The sequence below is a fragment of the Kwoniella dejecticola genome, chromosome 8 (genome assembly GCF_000512565.2).
Source record: "Kwoniella dejecticola CBS 10117 chromosome 8, complete sequence".
NCBI lineage: Eukaryota > Fungi > Basidiomycota > Tremellomycetes > Tremellales > Cryptococcaceae > Kwoniella > Kwoniella dejecticola.
This window is the reverse complement of record NC_089308.1, coordinates 412,474-438,694: the sequence shown is the minus strand read 5'-3', so window position 1 is coordinate 438,694 and position 26,221 is coordinate 412,474. Positions and strand designations below refer to the sequence as shown.

The 26,221-nt window shown below is 47.7% G+C and overlaps 12 protein-coding genes across 12 annotated transcripts; 10 read left to right on the top strand and 2 right to left on the bottom strand.

The window, feature by feature from the left end:
* Window positions 1–466: 466 nt before the first annotated feature.
* I303_106485 (uncharacterized protein) lies at window positions 467–996 on the top strand (the record flags this gene model as incomplete). Its single annotated transcript, XM_018411517.1, has 3 exons — window positions 467–554; window positions 661–755; window positions 892–996. 3 exons carry the CDS (start codon window positions 467–469, stop codon window positions 994–996), a joined length of 288 nt encoding a protein of 95 aa, XP_018259329.1.
* Window positions 997–1,593: 597 nt separating this feature from the next.
* Window positions 1,594–2,124, top strand: I303_106484 (uncharacterized protein; the record flags this gene model as incomplete). Its single annotated transcript, XM_018411518.1, has 3 exons — window positions 1,594–1,681; window positions 1,823–1,917; window positions 2,020–2,124. 3 exons carry the CDS (start codon window positions 1,594–1,596, stop codon window positions 2,122–2,124), a joined length of 288 nt encoding a protein of 95 aa, XP_018259330.1.
* Window positions 2,125–2,438: 314 nt separating this feature from the next.
* On the top strand, window positions 2,439–2,940 carry I303_106483 (uncharacterized protein; the record flags this gene model as incomplete). The annotated part of the gene is made up of 3 exons (XM_018411519.1): window positions 2,439–2,526; window positions 2,641–2,735; window positions 2,836–2,940. The coding sequence occupies 3 exons, from the start codon at window positions 2,439–2,441 to the stop codon at window positions 2,938–2,940; spliced, it is 288 nt and encodes a 95-aa protein (XP_018259331.1).
* A 186-nt stretch (window positions 2,941–3,126) lies between these two features.
* I303_106482 (uncharacterized protein) lies at window positions 3,127–4,858 on the bottom strand (the record flags this gene model as incomplete). The annotated part of the gene is made up of 9 exons (XM_065969385.1): window positions 3,127–3,430; window positions 3,509–3,588; window positions 3,660–3,705; window positions 3,778–3,874; window positions 3,943–4,007; window positions 4,070–4,077; window positions 4,141–4,282; window positions 4,350–4,460; window positions 4,530–4,858. 9 exons carry the CDS (start codon window positions 4,856–4,858, stop codon window positions 3,127–3,129), a joined length of 1,182 nt encoding a protein of 393 aa, XP_065825457.1.
* A 688-nt stretch (window positions 4,859–5,546) lies between these two features.
* On the top strand, window positions 5,547–7,685 carry I303_106481 (uncharacterized protein; the record flags this gene model as incomplete). Its single annotated transcript, XM_018411521.1, has 3 exons — window positions 5,547–6,124; window positions 6,228–6,281; window positions 6,401–7,685. The coding sequence occupies 3 exons, from the start codon at window positions 5,547–5,549 to the stop codon at window positions 7,683–7,685; spliced, it is 1,917 nt and encodes a 638-aa protein (XP_018259333.1).
* An 802-nt stretch (window positions 7,686–8,487) lies between these two features.
* Window positions 8,488–9,270, top strand: I303_106480 (uncharacterized protein; the record flags this gene model as incomplete). The annotated part of the gene is made up of 2 exons (XM_018411522.1): window positions 8,488–8,932; window positions 9,155–9,270. 2 exons carry the CDS (start codon window positions 8,488–8,490, stop codon window positions 9,268–9,270), a joined length of 561 nt encoding a protein of 186 aa, XP_018259334.1.
* A 579-nt stretch (window positions 9,271–9,849) lies between these two features.
* On the top strand, window positions 9,850–12,361 carry I303_106479 (uncharacterized protein; the record flags this gene model as incomplete). Its single annotated transcript, XM_065969384.1, has 12 exons — window positions 9,850–10,042; window positions 10,123–10,166; window positions 10,222–10,355; window positions 10,432–10,711; window positions 10,925–11,027; window positions 11,091–11,184; window positions 11,256–11,359; window positions 11,425–11,436; window positions 11,499–11,620; window positions 11,687–11,801; window positions 11,902–12,136; window positions 12,223–12,361. 12 exons carry the CDS (start codon window positions 9,850–9,852, stop codon window positions 12,359–12,361), a joined length of 1,575 nt encoding a protein of 524 aa, XP_065825456.1.
* A 433-nt stretch (window positions 12,362–12,794) lies between these two features.
* On the top strand, window positions 12,795–15,219 carry I303_106478 (uncharacterized protein; the record flags this gene model as incomplete). The annotated part of the gene is made up of 6 exons (XM_018411524.1): window positions 12,795–13,228; window positions 13,401–13,570; window positions 13,691–13,773; window positions 13,852–14,648; window positions 14,726–14,851; window positions 14,955–15,219. 6 exons carry the CDS (start codon window positions 12,795–12,797, stop codon window positions 15,217–15,219), a joined length of 1,875 nt encoding a protein of 624 aa, XP_018259336.1.
* Window positions 15,220–15,975: 756 nt separating this feature from the next.
* On the top strand, window positions 15,976–18,055 carry I303_106477 (GDP-mannose transporter 1; the record flags this gene model as incomplete). Its single annotated transcript, XM_018411525.1, has 7 exons — window positions 15,976–16,177; window positions 16,525–16,580; window positions 16,668–16,776; window positions 16,890–16,978; window positions 17,082–17,207; window positions 17,285–17,458; window positions 17,600–18,055. The coding sequence occupies 7 exons, from the start codon at window positions 15,976–15,978 to the stop codon at window positions 18,053–18,055; spliced, it is 1,212 nt and encodes a 403-aa protein (XP_018259337.1).
* A 627-nt stretch (window positions 18,056–18,682) lies between these two features.
* Window positions 18,683–19,217, top strand: I303_106476 (uncharacterized protein; the record flags this gene model as incomplete). Its single annotated transcript, XM_018411526.1, has 3 exons — window positions 18,683–18,721; window positions 18,838–18,979; window positions 19,114–19,217. 3 exons carry the CDS (start codon window positions 18,683–18,685, stop codon window positions 19,215–19,217), a joined length of 285 nt encoding a protein of 94 aa, XP_018259338.1.
* Window positions 19,218–19,935: 718 nt separating this feature from the next.
* I303_106475 (40S ribosomal protein eS10) lies at window positions 19,936–20,661 on the bottom strand (the record flags this gene model as incomplete). Its single annotated transcript, XM_018411527.1, has 3 exons — window positions 19,936–19,980; window positions 20,130–20,528; window positions 20,632–20,661. 3 exons carry the CDS (start codon window positions 20,659–20,661, stop codon window positions 19,936–19,938), a joined length of 474 nt encoding a protein of 157 aa, XP_018259339.1.
* Window positions 20,662–21,953: 1,292 nt separating this feature from the next.
* On the top strand, window positions 21,954–26,065 carry I303_106474 (uncharacterized protein; the record flags this gene model as incomplete). Its single annotated transcript, XM_065969383.1, has 18 exons — window positions 21,954–23,051; window positions 23,171–23,263; window positions 23,358–23,446; window positions 23,507–23,584; window positions 23,653–23,807; window positions 23,895–24,047; window positions 24,130–24,342; window positions 24,438–24,619; window positions 24,705–24,776; window positions 24,854–24,970; window positions 25,048–25,055; window positions 25,128–25,181; window positions 25,268–25,432; window positions 25,507–25,539; window positions 25,623–25,651; window positions 25,746–25,812; window positions 25,906–25,936; window positions 26,003–26,065. 18 exons carry the CDS (start codon window positions 21,954–21,956, stop codon window positions 26,063–26,065), a joined length of 2,700 nt encoding a protein of 899 aa, XP_065825455.1.
* Window positions 26,066–26,221: the final 156 nt, after the last annotated feature.

The following is a 26,221-nucleotide window of genomic DNA, read 5'->3' as shown; positions in this document are numbered from 1 at the left end:
GCAAGTAGAGGGGAGTACCTTCAAGAGACGGTGACGACTTCCCTGCAGTCGGGTGCGTCTTCGACAGTCGCGCCAATCTACCAGGTGGTCTGACTCATTGTACACCCTAGATAGCCGAACAAGTGACTTCAATACACAGTATATCGCATGCAAATCAATTCGGAAGAGGTATATTCTGCTATCTGCCCACTATGTCCTCTGCCTCACTTCGACCTTCATTTTCACATACCTACATCATCCTCCTGCGGAAACAGTCCCTCCACTTGTTCAATGTGAATTTGAGTTCCTCCTTTGATACCATAGCCGGGCCGAACCGGCTACCAGATTTCCCGACCAGATATAATCTTGGTGCACTCCCGATCTTCCCACTCGGAACCCTCCTGTCATGGATATTCGAAAGTTCAAAGTCTCCCATCAGTGCGAAAGCAGCAACACAGCTTGAAATCCAAGAGTACAAAGTAAGAAGATGGTGCATATTGTCGTTGTGTTCGTCGAGGCCAAGCCAGAGTCTGTGGAAGCTGTCAAGAAGCGAATGACGGAAGCGGGCAAGATCTGTGAGTATGGCTATCCTCATCCAGTCCGTTGATGGACTCGCTGCAAAGCATGGATCGCAAGGAGAATTCATGCATGCTAGACTGACGTTGTCCGTTTGTGGGATAGACGAGAAAGATCCGGGAACCCTCGAGTTCAGCCTGAAACAGGATGTGACGAATCCTCAGAAATTCGTGATAGTTGAGAGGTACGATCAAGAATCTGTGAGTGAGGAGAGTTCCTTCGGAATTCGCATCACCCGTCCGCTCCTATAGCGGCAAGCTGGACATGTAGGATGACCATCATGACGATCACTGAATTTTTCCAAGCTGATCATGTATGCGTTGGGTCATTGTTTAGTCGCTAAACGAGATACACAGGAAGAATCCCATTTTCGCAGAGACAGTAGCGTGGTTGCGGGAAAACGTAGTCAAGCCGAACGAGCCTCATCATATCAGTGCATAGACAGATTCGACTGCGTGACGCATGTATAAGGATGGATCATCCATGCCAGAGTCGGATACACACTAATTCGAGGGGTGACGAATTGCGATACACTTGTGCGGGCGGGCTCTGATTCAGTGTTTCTACTCCGTATACGACATACAGGTAGCCCTGCATCCCAATTCACCCTCCCTTCCATAGTCATTCTTGCCCGCTTCACCTCCTTTTCGTGTCTCTCTCTTCGCTCCTCGCGTATATGCATCTCTGCTACTCCATGCTATTGCAGCTGCTTGATCAGCGTGAGAGATAGTCTGTCGCCTCCACCATACGCCGGTCCGGAATATACGGAGTGGAGGTGGTGGTGATTTACGAGTATGAGTATGAGTCAGGTATTCTGGAAGAAGACGTGATTTCGATTAGGTCATGCCGAGTATACTGTAGCTCATTTTGCGCTTCAAGAAGACATCCCGGGGAGATATAACGTCGCGAGTGTAGGTAGTACTTTTGTGTTGTCCTGTCTTGATAGCATTAAGCACTCAAAGTAATCATCCATAATCTTTCTTCTACAAACATATCCGCCCTCACCCATTCACCACCTCGAAGAACAGCCTAGTGAAAATGGGATTCATCGTAGTACTTTTCCTGGAGTTTCCCACTGATAAAGTGGACTCTATCAAATCAAAATTGTTGCACGCAGCTGCGATCTGTAAGTCATATCTGCGCTGGTGTGTATAAGTCGGCACTTCATGCAGCGACTGCAGGCTACTAAGTCTCGATCGGATACAACGGGTACTAGCAAGGCAGGTTATTTTGTCGCAAAGTCGCTAAAAACAAATGTTTCCTGCAGATCGCAAAGACCCAGAGACGGTAGAATGGAATGTGCAACAAGATCTGACGGATCCAAAGAAAATCACCCTCGTAGAGAAATATGAGCGAGAATCTGTGAGCCTGTTCCTACCAAATCAACCCCATCAAGACATGAGCGCTGTCATCCGATGCTGACTTTAGGTCTTTTGCTCATTGTACTCCTACTCGTACGCCTAGTCGTTGACCGAGATTCACCGGAAGAACGCTATTTACCAAGAAACAATCGACCTAATCACTTCCAACGTCTCGAAACCCATCGAAAAGCATTTCATCCATACTTAGAATATCGATGCAACGCACTGAGGCGCGAAGAGGGGGGGACATACTGTGCCGGAGTATCGGTAGTCGGATAGGGCACATCGGGCGTTTATGGTCTTCGTAACGGAACACAGCGTTTAGATGACTTCGCTTAAATTGTGACCTTCAATCATACATGTATATATAGTCGGTACGCGTACATGCATACATGCATACATGCCTCCGTACCCATAGAAACCCTTGCATAGGACAGATACCACCGTACATCGTATCTCTGCCATACCTAGTGACGCCCAAGCAAGAAGACAAGAGATAAGAGACAAGAGACGGGAGACAAGATGGTGTTCACTATGATCTGTTTGCTAGAGGCTAAGCCGGATAAGATCGAAGCTATGAAGAATCGGATCTTGGAGTCTGCGCCTATCTGTGAGTCACATCGACGATTCATTCTTATTCTCATTCTCATTCTCGGTCCTGGCCTGGGCCTCAGCTGAATGGCATGTACATTGTGAGGGGGATGCTGATACTGCACGAGTACAGTCAGAAAAGACCCAGAGACGATTGAATGGACCGTACAACAAGATTTAGAAAACCCAGCTAAGTTTATTATTGTAGAGAGGTTTGAGACTGAAGAGGTGAGTGCCCAATACCAGTCGCTCAGATCATGCACTCTTGTATTCGCATGTCAGAAGCCATGCAGGATCATACAGCTGATCTCCACTTCCAACGAACTAGTCCGAGAGGATACATCATCAAGGGAATCCGATCTTCCAACCTCTGATCGATTTCCTCGATGAGAATATGGTCAGACCCTACGAATTACACACTTTCACTACGTAGATGACCCAATGGATATGAACCAGATCCAGCGCGAGTGAGGTGTAGGTGTATCACGATGTAGCAGTGTCTTGACGGATCTTTTGTTGGCCATAAATTGCAGTTGGACGATATCTCATTAAGTCCCTGATGAATACCCATTCTAAGAACAGGTCAAGCCATGAGACAGGAGGACGCGAATGCTCAATCTCATCGGCTCATGCGCCATCTGACGTAGTCTTCCTTCAGCACCCCACCCCATCGCCCAGTATCATCCACACCCATCTGTCCGACCTCGTACAGCTCACATCCTCTGCGCGGGATGAAACTGAACCTCCACATTGTTGCTGGAGGTAAAGGTGATTGTTCACCTCGCCGTATGCTGTCAGGCGGATACCTCAAGCATGGGTCGGTAGGTAGGATATGTGTCAAGACGAGATTGAGGACAGCGTGAAGGAAGTGCAAGCATGGACCAGGGGTCCATGGTGGATGTGCTGAGGGGACTGAAGCGATACTATGACAAGGGAAAATCCCTTTGAGCTGCTCCTTCGTAAATTCACGCTATCTGACGGGTTTTTCTCAGCGTACTCACAATCTGGGTATTTTCTCCGTTTCGAAGGCCCTTTGATTCCTCAGAATACCGGAATCATCACGGAACCCCACTTCAATTTCCTTATCACGATCACGAACCATTTGGTCAATTCAGGTGCCATGAGAGGTCTGAGAGGCGAGGAATCACTTACGGGTATACCGAGTAGCCAGCTCTGAGCCCAGTGTTTCAGCAGTTTTCTACACCGAGGGCGAGAATGTATGTTAGCGAGTTTCAGCGACGGGCACTGAATGATTTTGGGTAACGCTCACTTGTGGAAGATGAATTCTTGCTTTTCATTCTCTATCACTCGGTTCGTCTTGAGTTCCACACATTTCTCAAGGCCAGGATGCGGTGTTCCGGGTTCAGCTATGCCAGACATAAGGATCAGATCAGATTGCGGTAGCTGTGAGGGACAGGACGAAATGACAGCTCACCTCGTACGCAGTCGACTTCTCCACCTAGGCATAGAGGTATATCACCTATAGCTGAGCGAACTACGCTGAATATACACTCAGCTTCAAGAGATTATCGTCATGGCGTATTATGAACGAGTACACTGACTTGCACCACTATCGTCAATGTCGGAGACGGTATTAGCGCTACACAATTATGCAGACGGGGATGCAATTCACCTGTACATTGGTATTGACGTCGCCGCCCCACCCCGTAGGCCAGTCTTCGTTCTCCTGCTCTGGCACTAAAAATTGAGTAGAGAAAGACTCGAAGGAATACCCCATATATGTCTGCCATGCCCATGTCGATTGTTGTTTCCGCCTACAACCAAATCCCCGTCCCAGTCAGACCGCATTCATGAAATATGTAGGCCAATGAACCGAGTTACCTCTTCGCTCGGACGTCTGGCGGGTCATGTAGCTCGACATATACTGATCCGTCTAGAGCTATAGCCGTCATTTCCCACCCTTCTCGATCCTCGTACGGGGCAGTCATGATCCTGCAGCAATTAAACGGGGATTCATTAGCCCGGCACGCTCAATAGCAGTATGCATGTCACGCAGCTCACCTCGTTATCATACCTCTCCATGTAATGATGCCGCCCTTCCTTTCACCTTTCCCACTCTCCTCTTCGACTTTCCTGAGAGCATCGCATAAGCCATCTAAGTGTTCATCCACACTCTCATTCCTCTCTGTCCGCCGATCGAAGCCATGGTTCAAGTCACATCCTATTGGTGCTGGGCGGTAGTATGCCATAGACGAGTCATCATGTCGAATACTCCTATCTGGCTGGTGCGAGTATGTGGATATGATAGTCGGACGACGATAAGGCGGTGGAGGTGTACGCAGAGACAGGGGAGGGAGGGGTAAGAAGTGAGACGTTTTGGAGGATGACATGTCGGGCCTGCTGCCGTTTCGCTGCCATATGCGGGATCTGTGAGTCTGTCAAAAGCGAATTCAGCTGATCTGATCGCTGTAGTCTGGGCCTGTCTCCAATGTGGTTCGAGCTCAATGATCAATGGATACACGAGATAGTTTGATTCTCGGTGGATCGGCATTCCAGGAGCACAAACACACAATTCGGTACCTGAGCGTCACCGTACGGCTCAGAGTGGAGGTATTCCGACCAATTGAGCCGATGGGAGACGTAATATCTTACCCAACAAGGGCAAGCTTGATCTTACCGAGAGTCGTGTTGATGTTGAGCATCACGACAAACAACAGCTGGCAGACAGCATATAGGGTGAAGGCGCAGAGCGAGTTCATCATTTCATCCCACGCTATTGTACGCCTTCGCCTTTTGGACACGATCTAAGCAAGATGCGATTGGACTAGAAGCTCTTCTATTGGGAATTTACGAGAAGGCGGGTCAGTTGTGTGGGGGTGAACGCATATAGCTTTGGTGTTCCCCACCTTGATACTACCTACACTCAACGGCACCGCAGAACGTCAGGATTGACGTCTGCGCAGTCACTATTGTAGTAGGTTTCCATCATCATATCTGATCCACTCTCATCGATCCTCCTCATTTCTACGCTGATCATTTAACACGCATTTGCCCGTAGATTAGCTATCCTGACTGAAAATGTCGTTCTGGTGGACCAACCTACCGCTCTCCATCTCAGCAGCCGGAATAGGTCTCAGTCTAAGTCTGATACCCCTTCTATTCCTGCATTTCCGATCATTCCTCTCTCCTTCCCGCCGCCCATCTGTGAATGCCTTACCATCCTACTTTTACCCGGCAGTAACCTCCCATGGCAGACATCTGCCTATCACAGCCAAGAATGGGTTCTCCTACTCTGTCTTATACCTAGGAGCCGACATAGATTCCCTCGAAAGCGGTTCATTGGACTTACCATTCCGCATCCTGAAATACGGGGGTCGTCCAATAAGCAAATTGATCGGGATACGGACGAAAGATTATCTGGCACATGGCGATCAAGGATTCCGTCAGAAATTAGAGGATCTCTTGACTGAAGAGAAGCATGGGATATCTAGAGATGAGATAGGCAAAGTATGGCTGGTCACGCTGCCTAGTTTAGCTGGTTGGGAGGGACCGAACCCCCTGACTACGTGGTTTGTATATCGGAAAGATAAAGATGAGAGGAGGGTTGGGGAGGTACTTTGTGTAATATTGGAAGTGCATAGTAGTTTTGGTGAATCGTAAGTTTGATTATTCCATCGAAATACTGAGCTTTACAGCATTCCAGCTTTCGCTCTCCTGTCATTCCTGCGCAACAACGCTGATGATTCTGTGATCTCGCAGACACGCGTATGTGCTCAAACCTACGTCGGAGTACCGTCAAGAACCTGCCAAAGGGTAAGTTGGCGGCCGCTTTTGTTTCCTTTTATAGAAGCCTCGCACTCTCTTCCTGTCTTTCATCGAATACCCCTTGGCTTGGGCATCATTGGCTCACAACACAATTACCCCGATCGCAGCTACGATCTCGCTTTCAAATTCCCCAGAACATTCCACGTATCGCCGTTCAATTCTCGTGACGGATACTACTCTTGCAACATCACCAACCCGTATCCCAATCAAGACGTGCAATCGTACTCTTCCGAACCACCAGCATTCAAGATCTTACTCAAAGTCATTTCGGCGGACGATCAGATAAAATTCGTAGCCTCTCTCAGATCAGGTCCAAGTCCGCCCGTACCGTTGGAACCTTACTCGATATTTAAGATATTATATACCTTGTCGAAATGGCCTTTCACGCTGATGAGCGTCACCTTCCGAACGTTCTACCAAGCATACAAGCTACACTATATCAAGAAGCTCGCCCTGTTTCCCCGACCGGAACATTATACGACTGGATCGGACGGTTTGTTCAATCCCCCTCAGAAAGATCGGGTTGATGTTGGGTCGGCTATGCAACGGCAGGAGATCGGCTGGACGGAAATCAAAGCTAGGCGAATCATCGAGAAGCGGTCGGAAGGGAGGTGTGCTCAACTGGGAATCGATTTGACCGTTAAGCTGAAGAACGGCAGGCAGGACCTCACAGTTTCTGCTCAGTCTGAGAAATTGAATTCAATCCCTGAGAAAGGTATCAACGGACAATCGAACGGTCATGCGAACGGTCATGCGAACGGTCATGCGAACGGACACACTCCCTCAAAAGTGGAATTAGTGATAACGTCCTCAGACCCCTACTTCTTCACCAACCTCCTTATCTCGCCTAGCCCACATCACTCCCTCATACTCTTCCCAGAACAGCTCACCTCAGTCTCATCCTCCGACCTATTTATCGAATTCTTCAGTCCCACTCCGAATGATCAACTGAGACCGAAAACTGAAGCTGTAGCCGGTGCCGGTATATTCACGAGACTAAGTAGATCTAGACGGACTGCATACTTCCTATACCTATACTCACATTCAAATTATGCTCCACCACCTTCGATTCCGCCTATAACAAGCCCTTCGACCCCTTCGACCCTTACGCACCAAGCCCACTTCGTCGAGTCCGCTCCGGCCCAGACCCCTGAGTGGGGGTGGAGAGATGATCTAGATGTGTACAGGGTTATATTTTGGTTTACATTCAACGAGTATTTCGAGAAGAGGCTGTTCGATACAGTCCATGCGAAGTTTGTGGAGGGCTCGGAACCTTGGAAAATCTGGGAGCGGGCTTTGAAGCGTCTTCAGGGGTTGACCCGCGATGAGGACGATGGGGATGCAGATGGACTAATAGAAGAAAAGAAGTTGGGGACTTATTTCGTTCGATGATGCTAGGAAGATCTGCAACTCATTCTAAGTGGGAATGAGGGAGGGCATATATGAGGACTGTCGTTATACAATGGGAGACTGCGCTTTGCTTAGACTGTACGTATGAGTGCAGTGTGTGCCACATAGATGAAGCCGACCTATTGTGCATTTTGGGCTTTTTACAGAAAATCAACCTACGTTTCATGCATATATCATACCACTCAATGCATCACACGCATTCTGCTCTGTTACTTATTACTGAACTTAGGGTGGTGGTATCAGCTCAACGGATGGAGAATTGCGGTCCTTTCTACTTCGACCGGTTTCGAGTACGGTACAGTACTCGTATAGCATCAAAGGATGTGAACCGTCAAACCAATCAATGAAACTTGTCTCAACAGGGCGTTCGCTGCCTTTTATGAAGAGTCCAATGACAGATAGCGTGGAGTAGAGTTACATAGGTAGGACGAGGTTGGTACCGTACTGTACTCCAAGCTAAGGGTGGGAGAATTGACTTTGGAGTGACTCAAATTGACTGAAGAAAAAAAAAAGTAATCGAATCTGCCCTCCCCTCGTCCAGCTCAAAATTAAATAAAAGAGATAAAAGCGATTGATAATAGGAAGTCCTAAAATTGTCCTGTGATCAGGGGAGATGAGCCGTGTCTGAGCTGAACCAAGAAAATAGGATCACAGAAAACGTCTCATCACTCCGATTTACTCTGTTCCGAGCAGAGCAGAGCCAACCATCGCACCACATCTCTCAATCCACTTGGGATTTTTTCTTTTGGAAGAAACTCCTTTTCATTGTCGTAGATTGTAAAACATGCCTCTCCTGGATTTCGGAGAGGGCGAAGACCCCTCTTCGACCTCAACCACTTCCAGCCGAACTACTTCTCCAACAGATAAAGACGCCGGACCGACTTCCATTAGAACCACCACGTCGTCTCGGAGTCCCTCGAAGACGGATGACGATGAGGAGGCAAGGACAACGACCACAAGTAGACATACTACTTCGGCTAGAGATGATGATAAAGATGATGAAGAGGGAGAAAGAACGAGTAGTACGAAACGCAAAGAAATCGAAGAGACCACTAAAACGAGTAAGAATACAAGTACAAGCACAGCCACGACCACTGATGAAGCAGGTGGTCTGTTGAGCACCCAAAGTGGATCATTAGTCGACGGAGCGAATAAATGTATAGAGAATGGAACGGGGAGTGAGGATTGTTTGGATTGGTGGCAGAAGAATTCGGGTGTGGTCATTGCTGGTGAGTGATAAGGCATGGTATTTCAGTATTCGGTGTGTTCGGTCAAGAGTTTTGAGGACTTATGAGCTATGAGCTTTTGAGGTCCGAGTGATGAGAGATGAGTAATCAGGGATGAGTCATCAGTGGGCAATGTTCAGTGGTGACTGCCATCAGCCTGTCCCATTCGTACGGGACAATAGGCTGACGACCGATCGATTGATTGTCTCCTTACTTCGATCATAGTCATCTTCGTCAGTACAGCCGTCATTGTCGTGATAATCGCAATGCTATATCGACGCAAGAAGAGGAAAGCTAAATCGGAAGGAAGATTAGAAGGAGCCGTAATGTCGAAAGCGTAATTGTTCTTCCGAGTACAGGGAGCGTGGAATCGCACACATCATTCAAGCTGGTTGCTTGAGAATGGCAAGAAGGAAGACGGAGATCTACTGAGATATTTCGTATCCGCATGCACGAGTCCGCGCTGGATGGATGCTTGGAGGCGCAGATGCAGATTCAGATGCAGTCCTCGCTTAAAGCAAGCAGGGGATTGTGGGGTACGCTGCAGATAAGCGCGGAAAGACCGTCGGACACAACCGATAACCTCTTCTCTCTCTCGCTCAATTTGCGGCCGTATCGCCTATCGTATCGAAAAGATCTGCATCCGCACCGTCGGTACACGCGTGGGCAAGGGTCCAGTGTGCCTTAAGCTTAGTTCCGCATGAGCCAAGATACTGTATGATTGACTCAAAAAAGTCAAAATAACAGACACCACTTATCTGTTTGAATCCATATCTACATATCAGCTCGACTCGATTGAGCGTCCATCTTCAGTCATCTTGATTCCTCTACTCATTGTGCATACTTTACAGCTGATTGTCAATAATTGAGTTGAAACAAGAGTACATTGTCCCTGGACACTCGCAGATAACAGCTCAAAGATGGGAGATATCGAAATTGGTTCCGCTCTTCCAGCCAAGACGAATCTCGTACTAGCTACCAATGGTGCAGAGATCAAAAAACACCCCAATGGAAATGGAAATGGGGATGGGAATGGAGTGGAAGCTGTGAATAAGGGATACAATGCAAGGGAGTTTTTGAGTGATAGAGCCAAGATAACCCAGATTGACGGGAGTGAGTCCGCCCTCTCCCAATGCCGACAACGAGGCAATGCCGATGATTATACCGGACTAATTGTGTTTCCTGTATTGCAGTTCGAGGTTTGATGGCTGTTGAAGGACCTGGTATAGTCTCTTTCGTAAGTCCCCTGCTCTAGCTTGAATCTCACAATTGGTCGGTCAAGCTGATGATAGTCGTCATCTTGTTCAGCTGTGAGTGTTTTGATCCGACCTTCAATTGCCCACTTTCCGCCCACCCTCTGTCTACATCAGCCGGCTCCACTCGAAGAGCTCGAAACGCAATCGACAGACCCTCATGCAACCTCAGCGTTGGCCTCTTTCACGGCTGCTATGATTATGGTTGTAATATATCTGACTTTCCAACATGTGGCAATGAACGCGCAGTGCCGGTCGACCTAATCCTACCACATTCCCATTCTCATCCATCACCCTCAACCTCAAATCTCCGTTGGACGGCTCCTCCAACGGGGACGGGAACGGTCAAGCAGAAAGCATAACGATCGATACCGAAGACTTGGATATCGCTCTTCAATACTCGCCTTCACCGGGTCTAGCCAAATTGGTGAAATGGGCTGTGGACTTGCAATCGCACGTGCATAATAAGAAGAAAGATGAGAGTTGGACGGTCAGTTTCGGGAGTGGGAGTCAGGATATGATGGCTAAGGTGTGTTGTGCTGCGTTGTGCTGCGTTGCGTTGCTTTACCTTACCTTACCCATCCTTCCGAATGCTGGGCAGAGAACAATCATCTGGGCGACGCGGGATCGCAGAAAGAGGGGAAGAGATAATGACGCTGATATTGATGCTGTTGCTGTTGCTGTTGCTGTTGCTGTTGTTGTTGTTGTTGTTGCTGTTGCTCGGACGCATCAATTGACTTAGGCTTTCCACACCCTGCTCAATCCCGGTGATCCAGTCTTGCTTGAAACGCCCGTTTATTCGGGCGTACTTCCGCCATTGCGATTGCTGGGCGCAGAAATGATCGGTGAGTCGAGTGCAGTTGCACGGTAAGGTCCCGGCGCATCTGCTCAATATGTGATATGATCAGAGGTCGACGTTGATGAGAAGGGTGGCTCGGCGAAGAATTTGGAGAAGATCTTGTCTGAATGGCCGGAAGGAAAGAAAAGACCTCGTGTTTTATAGTGAGTTGCGTCCCGTGTAGGTTGATCGACGATAAGGAAGGGTAAAGAGCTGATGCAGTGTATGGATGCAGTACTTCGCCAGTCGGTAATAATCCCTCGGGATGCTCGGCCCCTAGGGAAAGGAAGTTGGAGATTTTGGAGGTTTGCAAGAAATACAACGTTCTGATTTTCGAGGGTGAGCAATACATTGATGAGGTATGGTTGGCATGAACATGACTAACGTTCAGAACATTCCCGTAGACGACCCATACTGTTAGTTCCGTTTGTGTCGAGCGAGGTGTAGTGGAGGATCACGTAGCTCATGCTCGTCATAGATTACCTGGCCACCGAGCTTATCCCGAGTTACTTCGAACTCGAGACTGAGGTATACCCAGAAGCAGGACATGTAGTCAGATTCGATTCTTTCTCAAAGCTTCTTTCAGCTGGATTGAGATTGGTGAGCATTTTGATGCGGGATAGCTGCTGGGTGCCGAGGTTATGCTGATGAGAGTGACCATATCAGGGCTTCGCGACTGGTCCCAAAGAAATCACGCAGGCCATAGACGTTTTGACTGCCGGAGCGAACTTGCACACTTCGGGTGTATCCCAAGCTGTCGCCCTTAGGCTGATGCAGCACTGTAAGTCGGATACTCTCATTCCCATTGCTGTGTCTGCACTCTTATTCTTTTAGCCTGCGCGTCTTGGTCGAAGCAAGCTGATTCGATGGAATCGATGCAGGGGGTGTCGACGGATTCTTGGCTCACGGTCGATCAGTCGCTAAATTATATGCGGAACGACGAGCGGAATTCGAGAAGGTGGCTCATAAGTACCTTGACGGACTCGCGACCTCGGTCTCACCTGTTGCTGGGATGTTCCTCTGGGTAGACCTTTCGCCAAGTGGGATCAAGGATAGTTACGAGTTGATAAGACACGAAGCGCTTGCCAAGGGTGTTTTGGGTGTACCTGGTATGGCGTGAGTGAACGATACCGCCTCTCTCCCAGAATAGCTTTGGTGGACCTCACGGAAGTCGTGAGCTCACCATCGTTTGGGGTTTATAGCTTTTACCCTTCAGGAAGGAAATCCCCCCATGTTAGATTATCGTTCTCGATAGTCGACTTAGAACAGGATACCGAGCTTGGGTTCCAGAGGTTGGCGGAGGCTATCAAGGACAAGCAAAAAGCTTTAGGATTGGCATAGAAGCCTGACTCGCGGATCATGTCGACACTACGGCAAAGCATGAGATGGGTTGGGCGAGCAAACCTAGTTGGGGCGTCTCAGAACTGATAAGGCATAGATGAGTAGATGTGCAACGGAATTACGGATTGTATATAATTGATAGAGGAGCTTCGGAAAAGCATGTAATGCATCAGATCATGCGGATTGATGATCTGCTCAGAAGCACAGAGGAGAAAGGAAGAGTGCCACAACCTACTGTGACAATGGGGGATTACTCCTCGAATCCTCGAATAATTTGATTCCGTCAATAGAGGGAGCCACGACACTATTATTATGGTGATTATTTGGTCGTGTCGCATTTTGTTCTACTCCGTAATCTTATCGCCAGAAACCAAAGCACAAGAACCAGGTGGAGGGTGTCCAGGTCTTACTGTCTGCTGTCCTAATCACTTCAATGTCATCATCTAATGGTATAAGCCATACCAATAATCAGGATGTCGCTAGAACCATAACCCCCTCTATCAAGGTAGAGAGGAACGACGATATTACGGTAGACGTTAAGAAGGAATCTTCCCTTCCTCCTCAAGCTCAAGCTCATTTTAAACAAGGTGTTCACACTTCTACTTCTACTTCTACCTCGACGTCAGGTTCAGCTTCGATTGTTCAGGGGAAAGCCAAAGCCAATGCGAACGAAGACGCAGATACGACCCTGAAGAGTGAATCGCAGTCGCACCCGAATGTCCAACCATTCCCTGGTCAAGTGAATGCCGAAGCTGGACCATCTTCACCACCACCATGGGAGAAGGAATTGATGAGCAAAAAGAGGAAATGGGCTTTGATGGGATATGAGGAGGATGAACGTGATTTGCTGGAAGATGGATATATGAAGTGAGTTGAGTCAAGCGAAACCAATACGATTCAGCTGGACACATTTATTCTTCCTACCCCTTCCCATATGTGTACTAATATCTTGGTATCATAACGACCGCAATGTCATTCGATTTGTTTACATCGAACCTGAACAATTGCTGATACCGCCTCTGTGTTCGCGTATGGACAGTCTGAATCTAGCTTTGTTGATGGACCAAACTTCCACTTTGTACCCATCCCCGCCGACCAAGTTCACCTCGTACGGCGATGTAGTGGACAGATTGCTACCTTACCATGTATGGCAGGTGCACGATGAAGATTTGGATGGATCTAGAAGGTCGAAAGCACAGGAGCAATTAGGTAGGTCTCCATCAAATTCCCTCCTGCTCCGACTTTCGTTTTTACCAAAACATCATGGGTTCGGACATCCGCCAGTTGTACGACCACCAGAAGAGCTGATAATTCGCGTCTGCCTGGTAGAATCGCGCGAGGCGGAGAATCTTCTGAAAAGGGTGTTGAGTGTTAAAGATCGATTTGGCAAGATACGGCGAAGAGAAGCGGATGTAAGTCAACACTGAATCTTCAGAAGCCCGCATGTCAGAGGTACCTGATGTTAACGTTCGACATGTGATTTGACTTAGTGGCCATCTAACCTCCTATCTCTGATATCGATTTATCAACAGTCGAACCAGGATACGAAAGAGGAAGTATCATCATTGCAGGGCGTATTACGGCCACTCAATGCGGAATATGCGGCGATCGAGAATGAGCTGAAACGGATCCAAGATGAGAAAGATCGAATAGCCAATGAGAAACGAAGGGCGGAACAGGCAAGAATCAAAGCTATAGAAGATGAGAAACGGCGTGTCGAAGATGAGAAGAGGAGGATCGCTGAGGCTCAACGGAGAAAACAGGAACAACTAGAACAAGAAGAAGAACGGAAAAGGATGGATACAGAAAGAAGGAAAAAGGAGGATGAACAGCGTCGAACTGCAATGCAAACACAAGGTCAACAAAATCAAAATCAGAAGCAGCATCAAAGTCAAAATACGCCTCAGTCCGCATCCACCGTCACTCAGCATTTCACCACTGCAGCTTCCCCTCTTATCCCTAATGCATCGTCAACCCCCAGTTCAGCTTCAGCAAGCTTACCTACAACCTCTCGGGCCAATTCGGACAGAGGGAAACCGCGAGGTAGACCCAGAGGAAGAGGAAGAGGCGGGACTCGAGAATCCGCCCAGTCGCACATGTCAACATCAGCTTCGACTGCAGCTTCAGCCTCGACTTCGGCTCCGAATGGGTTCGGCAACATTAATAATACACCTAGTCCAGCTTCTTTGCCTCCCATCTCGCTTGGGCCAGGGAGTCCTGCTGCGTCAGCGACCTCCACGACAGGGGGATTGTCAACTCAGAATCCAGTGTCGATCACAGTCAGCATGTAAGTTTTTCTCACGATTATGCGACTTGCCTTTATGAGAAGTAGTATTGACGGCGTGTTGTTTTGTATCATCGCAGATCAATTTTACCACAACTAGTAGCCTTGGGATTACTCGTCATCCCTCCAATCCCGCCTGATACGCCTAAAACTCCTGCGACGATACTAAGGAATTCTGAAGATCGAAAATCAGTCGTCTTGTCCATGTAAGTAGAAAACCTTCCCTTCTTCTATTCCCAGGCTGCTAATGGTCATTCTGTGGGAGAGTGAAGGGGCTCAAATGCTGATCTGTTCAATTGTGCTTGGCAGACATCTGGGTCAATGTACAAAAGCCCAATTGTTGGCTCTGGCCAGAGTATTGAACGTCAGTTCGAAAGTCGGGTTATCCGGTGCTGCTACTAGTACTGGTACTGGTCCTGGTACAGGCGTCAGCCCAGCACCTGTCACACCTTCGGCGTCGACATCAACATCTGCGCCGGCTCCCGCAGGACAAACCTCTACACCGCAACCACCATCGAGTTCAGTTTCCGATAAAACAGCTGTAGAACTGGTGAAGACCAGCGATACGACGTGAGTCTCGCCAATTGAGACGAATGTTGAGGCGATATTGCCCATTCTGTGGAAGTCATTTCAAAACTGTTTGTTCGAAGGAAGGTCTATCGAGATGTAAACTCGGAATCGGGGCATTTGACGCGATGCGAGGTTGGTTGAGGCTGTCTTTTGCGAGCTGTACAGTGTGTAGTGCGCATCAATGTTATGTGTGCTCCACATGCAGTTTGGGTAGCAAGTCATGAAACGCCCAGTGCCCAATGTGACTTACACGAGCATCTACCTAAAAGATCTCACCAGTTGCCGCATACAATTGGGTGGACCACGTTTTTATTGATTTGAGATGACCCTGAAATTTCAAATTCCAGACACGTAAAACCGTCAATTTCAGGCGCAGGCGCAGCAATTGACTATAGTTATACGAGCAATCTGGTGAATTCTGTATTCAGAGGGTGATCATAATCAAAAGCAAAAGCTCAAGCTTTGAACCATTATCCTCATTCTCCTCGACGTCAACGTCAACGTCAAGCATTCCTACTGACTCAGGCTGAGGATTCTAGGCAGTGAAGAGGCAGTAACGGCCTAGAAAAACCAAGAGTGATCCGTGTAACAGCATCACCATCACTGTCACCATCACCATCACCATCACCATCACCATCACCATCACCTTCACCTTAACCTCCAGAAATTCGGCAAACACCTAGACATAATCCATAATTCACCCGAAATTATCACGAGGTTGATCTGATCTGATTAACAGACATCACTCAGTCACTCCAACATGTCGAAACCATTCGTACCTACTCCGAACATCTCTCGACCCGGCACACCCAGCTCGAGCGGGTATAATGGGAATAATAATCTGGGCAAGGATGATGCGAATGCTATGCTTTTGAATAACTTGGGAGCGGACCGCGAGAGGGAAGGTAGAGAACGAAGAGAGGAGAGAAAGGATCAGACTTCTGGTCTAGGGCGTGAACAAGGTGAGTGTGTCGACTTTTAATATCGATATCAAGATGTCAAGCGTGAGATACGCTATCTACCTTTCTCCTCGTATCGATTTGAGGATAGTCTACAATCTGCTCTTCCAATTTCTCATCCCTCATCCCTCATCCCTCATCCCTCATCCCTCATCCCTCATCCCTCATCCCTCATCCCTCATCCCTCATCCCTCATCCCTCATCCCTCATCCCTCATCCCTCATCCCTCATCCCTCATCCCTCGTCCCTCATCCCGCGTATCGTGTCCCGCATCGAATGACAGGAGACCGATGAAGAAACGGCTTGTTATACAGTGCTTGGCTGACTAGCTCTGATATTTTGCCCTGCAGCTCTTCCTATCTTGTCGTACTGCGCAGCAAGTATCATGATGACCGTAGTCAACAAGGTGAGTCGAGTCGCTTCTCCTCGGTGGATGCTAGTCGCGACTGCGTTGCAGAAGTGCTATAGACTGATCCATGAGTAATGAGTATAGTACGTTGTATCTGGAAGACACTTCACAATGACGTTCCTCCTGCTCGCTATCCAGTCCGCGGTGTGTGTTTTGGCCGTATATTCAGTCAAGAGATTTGGATTAATTACTTGTACGTGATTCAATTAATCCTTACATCGAATCTCAAGACTGTCGCCTCGAGCCTCACTACCAAGAAATATCTACAGAAAATCCGCTGACTGAATTTTCGCTATTCTCTCGCAGTCCGCGACTTCGATATGAAAGATGCTAAGGCCTGGTGGCCTATCTCGACCTTGCTCGTTGCTGTGATCTACACTGGGTCGAAATCATTAGTATGTGACGTCCTCCATTTCTTACTCCACCTTACATTCGGATGTCCATCTCTCGTATTCACCAGCTGATATATTTTGTTGCATGCTATGTCGTATTATACAGCAATTCCTGTCTATTCCGGTGTACACGATCTTCAAGAACCTCACCATCATCTTGATCGCGTATGGAGAAGTCTTCTTATTCAGCGGAGTCGTCACTGGTTTGACCCTTTGTTCTTTCGCTTTGATGGTATGTTCGAGTCAAATCCTTGCTTTGTCGAAGAAAGCACTATGACACATCTGGTTGGCGGCGACGGTCTGAAATAGGTCGGATCATCCGTCATTGCCGCTTGGTCAGATATCACCTCGTTCCTCAACTCTCCACCTGAGCTTGACCCCACTACGGGACTCGAGATTGCTACGGGACCTATCTCGACGATCGGCGGGCTCAACGCTGGATATGTTTGGATGGCTGCTAATTGTCTAGCATCTGCGGCTTATGTGAGTAGGGGCTACCTCATGCTCATCCGTACATTCACCCAGTTCGCGTCACGTATCATATAGTGCCGGGTCTCGCAAGATCTCATTCCTGGACGGTATATCGTTCTTGTCTACTGACGTTGATGTGATTCCCGCTTATAGGTCCTGTTCATGAGAAAACGAATCAAGGTCACAGGATTCAAAGACTGGGATTCTATGTTCTACAACAACTTCCTCTCTATTCCCGTGCTAGTAGTCTTCTCACTCGTCATCGAAGATTGGGGATCCGAATCGCTATCATTGAACTTCCCAGCATCAAACCGGGTCTTGCTCTTATCGGCTATCGCGTTCTCGGGAGCTGCAGCAGTATTCATCAGTTATTCCACCGCATGGTGTGTCAGGGTTTGCGGATCGACTACTTATTCGATGGTGGGAGCTCTGAACAAATTACCGGTAGCTGCGAGCGGTATGCTGTTCTTCGGTGATCCAGCTTCGTTTGGGAATGTCACTGCCATCGGCGTTGGGGGGTTGGCAGGGATTGTGTATAGTGTAGCTAAGATCAATCAGAATAAGGTGGATCAGGCAAACAAAGCTAGAGCGGCTGGTGGGAGAGCTTAGGGCTTTGAGACTTATGGTAGTTGATTGTCAAGTGAGTGGTGAGCGATGATGAAGATCGGATGAGGTACCGGATGTCGTTGGTAATGAGGCATGAGAACTGGGGCTTGGGAGAAGGAGATAGATCACATCAGATCAGATTAGATCAGATTAGATAAGGCGCAAATAACGCTGCGCTCAAAACGTGTATATAGATAGCCATTCATATTTATATACATCAGACAAATCGATACCACTCATTCGAATTGAAATATAGGTAAGATGAAATCCTGACATATCCATTATACCATATTTGACCCGAGCTGTGATTTCGAGTATAACCATAATATTAACCACGTCCTTGCTCAAGAGCTAGAGATAAAAATGGGACGTTGATGACGATGATTCCAACAACGGTAATACGGTTATCCCACGTGATTTATCGATCAATTACGTCATTCCGTCATGTCAGGTCATGTTCACGCTCCGAAGAGGTATCCAAGTAAACAGTATATAAACAAACAACAAGTACCGCCACCCTGTTCTATGCTTTCCTTTGCTTCACTTCAGCCCATCTTCGCTCATTCTACTCAACATCTGGAGCCATCTTCCCAGTCAAAGTCGCAGTCGAAGTCAAAGTATCTTATCGACATGTCTAACATCATCGAAGGTCTATTCCATACCGTCCAGGTGAGTCGATTGGATTGACTTACATTGACTTCTCTCCTGCATTTTATGACTTATCACCCCTGTGATTCAAAGCTTTGCTTGCTAATCACCCCTTGATTTGTGTGGTCTATTCGCAGGGCCTATTTGAGAGTCTGTTCGCAGTCATACAGACATTCTTCAACGTGATCTACTCGGTAGTTCACGGAGCAGTATCGCTAGTTTGGAATGTCCTGGAGAACGTAGCTGAATTTGTGGGCGCTTCGGTCCATTTCGTTATCTGTGAGTTGAGTCGGATTTTCCTTCGATCGTCCCCCCATTCTTATTCTTATTCTTATTCTTATTGTGACGTCCGGTCAAAGGGAAAGAAAGGCAAGGCGACTGACCCTGATATGTTGTGGTTTTGATTGATATAGCCAACATCGTGATCATTGGTCTGATCTTGGTGGGATTGGTCATTTACAACGATAGAAATAAGAGGGGCACGATTGGGAATGACCTCAAGAAGAAAGCGCAGTAGGCACTTTGATGAATGAAGAAAGTGCGGCTGAGCGTTATCGCGCTGTTAAAGGGGCCATGTTCAATATTCTGGAAATAGCGATAAGTCGGGCAACCTCTGCATTGTATGTAGTATAGCAGATAGCAGTCAGGGGATTTGAGGAGGAGAACTATTCATAGCGATAGCTTGCAGGATTGATCGATTGATTGATCTGATTGTCTAAGACAGAGGTTTATGTATAAAATGAATACCGTACAGACTTCCCAGTCAGCTTAAACAATTCGGACGTTTCATGATGAGTAAGTAGGCTAAATGAGTATTCGGCCTGGTTGTGTATTCGGTCTAAACAGCTTAAGGCTGCTACGTAAGTAAACAAAACACTTTCACTGCGATTGGTAACGTTTCGTCATGGCCTCTGCTCGTTGAATCGACTAGGCATTGAACATCTTGAATCCTCAAGACAGGTGTAAGAAGCTCAAGCCGGAGAAAAGAGGACGACGTCGATACGCTCGACTCTTCTGCATTATTCAAGCGCGATAGGAGGATGCATGAGAAGTACGAACGACCTGAACGGTCTCCCTCGAATTACATTCCTGGTTTCCTGCTTTTGACACCAACCACCAATTTTTAACCACCACTTTTTAACGGTATGACCCGTTCCGACTAAATCCTATAGCATATCCCTCTCATAGAGCCGACTTGATTCACGATTGGGATATGTATACAGGCTATTAGTCGTTTAAGAAGGGGGAGCACCGGCACCTCGACCGACACCGCCGAATCGCTATTTTACAGATGGGAGATTAGCATGTGCGATCGGTCTGACCGAGGTTGTTCCTTCAAGTATGCGCGGGGACGACAGAGGTGATTTGATCATGGTAGAAGGGGTGGTATGATCAAGGCAGAATCGAGCCGTATGGAAGCCGGACTCACAGGTCTGTAGTCACCGGAAGCACCTTCTTTGTCACCGGCACCATCGTCTCTTCTTCTGTATTCTCTGTCGCCTCGGGGAGCTCTGTAGGCACCGCCTTCTCTTCTGTCACCGCCGTAGCCGGAGGGTCGACCTTGGGGTCTGGCGGGCTTCATGTGAGTCTGCGGAACGATCTCGGAAGGAAGGTTCAAGAATTCTCGGAGGTAGGCGAGACCCTCTTCGGTGAGGGTGTAGTAGTACCATTGCCAAGAGAATTGGGTCTTGACGTATCCCTTGGAGGTGAGGGATTGCATAGCCTTGATGACCTCGAGGTTTCGGACAGAGGGGATATCAGGGTGAGCGGGCTTGTTGAAGTCCTTAGGAGCGACAAGGACACCTTCCTTGAAAAGGGTCTCGTAGATCTAGGTGCGTATACACGTTAGTCAGATTCAAGACCTCCTTCTTTACCAAGAACGGCAGTGAGGCAATTCGAGTCAAGTCCGACTCCAGAACGACCACACTCACAACTCGTCTGTTTTGCTTGGTGATAATCATCTTGACTAACTATTCCTACGCTTAACGGGATAAGAGAAGAAAGAGAGATTTAAGGTGTGTGGTTTTGGTGTTTTTGCTTGAAAAGGCCGCTGACTGCAATGTCGAAACAGATGGCTCGTCAGCTTTCAAATGCAAGAATCGGCTATCATGTAGGTGGTCAGGAATGCTTACCTTTGGCTTGATTGGGGAAGAGGAAATATACAATATTTAGACGTCGATGATGATTTTTGACCTTAGTGAGCGAGTGCGGTAGGATGCATGCATACAAGAGACGCTGAGGACCGAAAAGTCGAAAATGCAGAAACTCCGCCGGACACAAACTGATGTGGCACAACTTTCACATTTCAAGTTCTTGAAAAATGGTAGAATCGTGCTGTCCACGTGGGCAGAACCCTTGTACCGGGACTGCTTTTCTTACACCAAAAAGGTCTAAATTGGTGTTCAAGACACGGAAATAGAAGTGACTTTCCCCCAGCTGCGAACAAGAGCACGGGTATGCTTGCGCAAATAACATTAGTGCATGCACGCCAGCTCAAGGGTCTTTTATGGCCAAGCCAACGTGGATTCGAGAGGGGAGACACCTGCGACGTTGTAGTGGTAGGTCATCACTGCTGATCGTACAAACACGCACAGACGATTCGGAAGTTGACAGATAAGATCTGGATAAAAACGCCGAAAGGTTCCTGTTTGCATTCGTGTCTTCATCATCCATCCTTTGCTTCATCGGGGAGGACTACTGCAAGGGCAACACTGTCTCTCTCATGCTCGAGCTATCTCCATAAAGACATGCATCTGCACAGCGACGACAACCATTGATCATTCGTTTTGTACCTGCACCTTTTGCCCTGGGAGCGCTTTACGTTGGTGCCTCGTGGTCTTCTGGAATAGTGATCTACGGTTTATTTATGGGTTTCTATGGAAATCAAGGTGTTTTGGTATGATCACATAGGGACGAGAGCGTCTTCGACTTTGACATATATCGCCTGCTTTATCTGCTCCGTCAAGTGCAATTGACGTTGCGTTCACATCGAGTCTGACCGAGACAACCTCCTTCTTGCGCAGAGAAGTGATAAAGAATCGATCAGGAGTCGTCATTGATCTCGCGACTTGGGAAAGAAAAGTCAAAAGTCAAGTCCAAGACGCGTCTGACTATTTTTACCTATTTATTAATCTTCGCGAGATTCGCAACGTTGTTTTCCATCATATCATTCCCAGTAAACCTCACTGTCGCTCACCTCGGGAGTTGCTCATCACTGTCAGGCCAGTGGTCTGCACATGACTGAGCATTCGTCATGGCTCCTTCCTATCCCTGGTCACGAGCTCAACCCTCCGCCTCATCCTCGTCGTCTTCGTCCGCCAATCAGCAAAACCAAATTCAGCAGAATGGGACTGCCACGCCGACCCAACGCACGATAAATGAAGGCAGGACACGAGTCATCTCAGCTACCGGTGTCCAACAACAAGGACAAGCTTTCAACTCGCCTGCGCTGAACAGGATAGAAGGTGGTCTAGGAGTTGGTTCGCCTTCAGTACTTAGATCGAGGATAGCGTCCCCCAATTACTCAAATACCATCACTCAAGCCAATGTCGATTCTTTCCAAAGTGAAAGTGATAGCTATCCGTCTCCTGTAGATAGTTTGAAGAAGGGCAAGTCGAAGAAGGGAAGTAAAGGCGGATGGATAGAATTGACGGATCACGGTACACCCTCTCCCAAGAAAAGCAAGGATAAAAGCAGGAAAGAAATTCATATTGAGGGACTACCTAATCCTGTACCTCGTTACGATCCTCGAGGGTATCCTACAAAATCAAAGCGATATGATGATTATGCTCATCATCTAGATTATGGCCGGACGGACGGACTGGGACTGAAGACGTCGCGTTCTCAAGATAGTCTACGATCTGCTTCATCGGCCTCGGACGTCTCTTCCACCGGAGCAGGAGTCAACGAGGAGACCTCCAATTTCCTCTCGACAGGCCATGGAAACAAACAATCGTATTACATGCCTCCATACTCTTCCTCCGGGTCCGGTTCAGCTTCTGCAACAGGAAGTTCTTCCTCCCATAGCAATAGTCAAGGGCCATCACCTGTGACCGCCTATCCGCCGAATCTCGATTACTCATTGTCATCCATATCATATTCCCCATACGAAACCAACGATGTCAACCGTTCTGGCTTAGGTAGTATTCATAATCCATTGCCCAGCTTATATGGCGATTCTAGAGTATCGCTCAACTCCTTAGGTAGCGGAGAAAGCTCATCGGCAGCTCACCTGAGACAGCATGACCATCTGAAATACCTTGAACATGGGATCAATAGCGATGATAGAGGTTATGGATATAGCAACTTTAGTATATCTAGTAAAGGCGGCAAAAAACATCTGGCCGATATGGTGAGTCAGGACCGAAATTCTCCTTGCGTCAATATTTCCTAATGAACACTCATCCTGACTCATAATGCTGTTGAGATATGTGATTTCGCCTTAAATGCTGATCTTCAAGCGGGGTATAGTTCTCTTTGCCGGCAGATCCAGCGACTTGGTCGAATCTAGGTCCAGAGCCAGATGATGATTTCCATGATCCGGATTATAGGCCCTTAACGAAAGTTGGTATACACGTCAGACCTTCTCGTTCTTGGGCTCGCCCACTATAACTCTCTGATTGCTTTGACACTGATGATGCGAAATGTGATCACGTAGAGCCGCTTTCGAGGAGCTATATTCACTTGGCGAGGGGCTGCCAATCTGGGTTGTTTGGCTGCGATGCTACTGGTTTTGGTGGTTTTGTTGTGAGTCTCAGCGTGACACGGTATGATGATACCGACGGCTGACCGCCACGCCTATACCAGCGCGGGATATCCAATACTGGATAATTATCTGAGTACCAAGATACAGTCCCATGGAGCGTACAATTTAGGCGGAATCAAGTGAGCTCATAACGGAGTCATTGACGACCAATGAAGCAGATTATTGATTTCTCTTGCTTGACTCACAGTGCAACGGGCCAAATACCGGATATCGGTGCGTTCCAACTGATCGACAAAGATACACCTCAATCTGCGTATACGTGGCAGAGTCTTGAAACGGGAGATCAGTGGGAATTGATCTTCTCGGATGAATTCAATCGGGATGGAAGGAGCTTCTTCGATGGTATGTCATCTTGTAATCACCATATTTCAGGTTCCATCAATGATCAATGATCGACTGCTTGTCTGACGATTGTATCTTGATTGATAGGGGATGACCCGTATTGGGAAGCGGTTGATCTTCATTATTGGCAAACTAACAATCTAGAATGGTATGATCCGAGGATGGTCACTACCAAGGGGGGTAATCTGGAGATCACACTGGATAAAGTGGCTACGAACGGAATGAACTATACCGGCGCGAGTGAGTAGTCCGCTGACACCTATGCATCCCGACTGTTCCCTCTCGATATTATTAGCTTATCATTTGGTTTACGATGTTCCAGTGATTTCGACCTGGAATAGACTCTGTTTTACTGGTGGCTACGTCGAAGCCTCAGTCTCTCTTCCCGGGACCAGCAATGTTTACGGACTATGGCCGGCAATCTGGGCTATGGGCAATTTAGGAAGAGCGGGATACGGAGGTAGTCTGGATGGGATGTGGCCTTATAGTTACGATTCTTGCGATGTCGGGACTCTGCCCAATCAGACTCTGCATGGTAAGTTCAAGAGCTTCGTACGGATTCTCACTGGTTAACTCTTTATGTACATAAATACCTGGCGTCATGAAGGCTAATGATGGCGCGCGTAATAGGGAAACCGGCGCTGACGGCGACTGATGGAGATCCAACATATGATAATGCTTTATCTTACCTGCCTGGACAACGGCTGTCCAGATGTACTTGCCCAAACGACCAGACTCACCCAGGACCCAAGTTGTCCAATGGGACGTTTAGGGGTAGGAGCGCTCCAGAAATAGATATGTTCGAAGCTACTGTACGTTACAGATATTGTGCTTGCTTGTGACCATTGTGACTTTGAAGAGTCATGGCTGATTTAATGATCAACACAATGCAATCAGGTGGACTCCACGCTGCTAGAAGGCGAAGTATCTCAATCTGGACAATGGGCACCGTATAATCCCCATTATTATGTAGGTCTACTGTCACCTGGCTGTTCGATATTGTTGTCTTTTATGGAAAATGAGAAGCTGATTTGAGGGCAAACTAGTTTCTGAACACATCAAGCAAGTATTATGAGATCTACGATGACGATGTGACCAAGATCAATACGTATATGGGGAGTGTATATCAGCAAGCCACGTCTGGCTTGTCGGTTACAGATCAAGTGAGTTGGCAATGTTGATATCACCATACTGTTGCTGATCCGGACTCTTTATTGACCTTTTGGCTGTCCTATAATAGAATTGCTAGTAAGGCTTTCCCTACCCTTCTACTGAGAACCAGTGAACAGCACATTGACGGTGTTATGATTAATGATTCAGCACACAAAACACAGGTTGTTTCTCGACTTATGGATTTGAGTATTCCCCTGGAGCGTAAGTACTATTATCAGCTATCAGCCAAGCAGCGGCACTCGGCATTCGGTCTGACCGTTATGAATGTCATCTTTCACACGTCGTAGAGATGGGTATATCACTTGGGTAAATAACGCAAAGAAAGCTTGGACGGTCCGAGGCGCAGCTATGGGTCCAAATGCCGATGCGATGGTCGGTCAGAGGTTGGTATCGGAAGAACCAATGTATCTGATCATCAATCTTGGTATCTCCGAAAACTTCGGTGCGGTAGAGTGAGTCAATTTCCTACTTTCTTCTGTACTTTTGGAGGACGTCTCTACAGAGGGCTGATTCAGGAGTGCTACAGCTATGACGGATTAGAGAAACTCTGGCCTGTAAAGTAAGTGTCATTTTTCCTTTTTTTAGCTGAATGATCAGATCATGGGCCAATCAAATGGGCAGCTAATCCATGATGGTGTTCAGGATGCAAGTCGACTACATAAGAGTCTACCGTGAGTTGCTCTCTGATTCCGGATTTGTGCTCAATGAACAGCAAGGAGTGAGTGACTAAGTGACTGGTCACTGTCTCTCGATTTGCCTGTGTAGAGGATCCAAATGCGAGGAACATAGGATGCGATCCAGATAACATGCCCACTGCCAAATACATCTCTTTGTGAGTATCGTTACAGGCCAAAGGAGCCCAAAGTCTGCTGGACGTCTCACTGACTCGGTGGCTGCATCTGGCTGTTGCGTCAACGTCGATCAGGTATCCCGAGATCTACAGTAATCCGAACATCGTATGTGACGAGTCTCTGCTGATAAGTGAGCGATGAAGACTGATGGGTTATCCTTCTGTTGTATAGACCGTCATGGGCGATATCCCGAATTTCACCATGCCGAAAAACAGCCTCGTTGATACTTGCTAATCTAGACAAGAACACTGCTTGTTCCACTCACACGCACACGTTAGATCGCAGCATATTTCTCTCTGTCTCTCTGTAGCCTTTGCATCATTCGCCATTTATCATCTTACAGAACATCCGCCTGTTTGTTGTCAGCATCAATATGTACTTGCCCGTCAC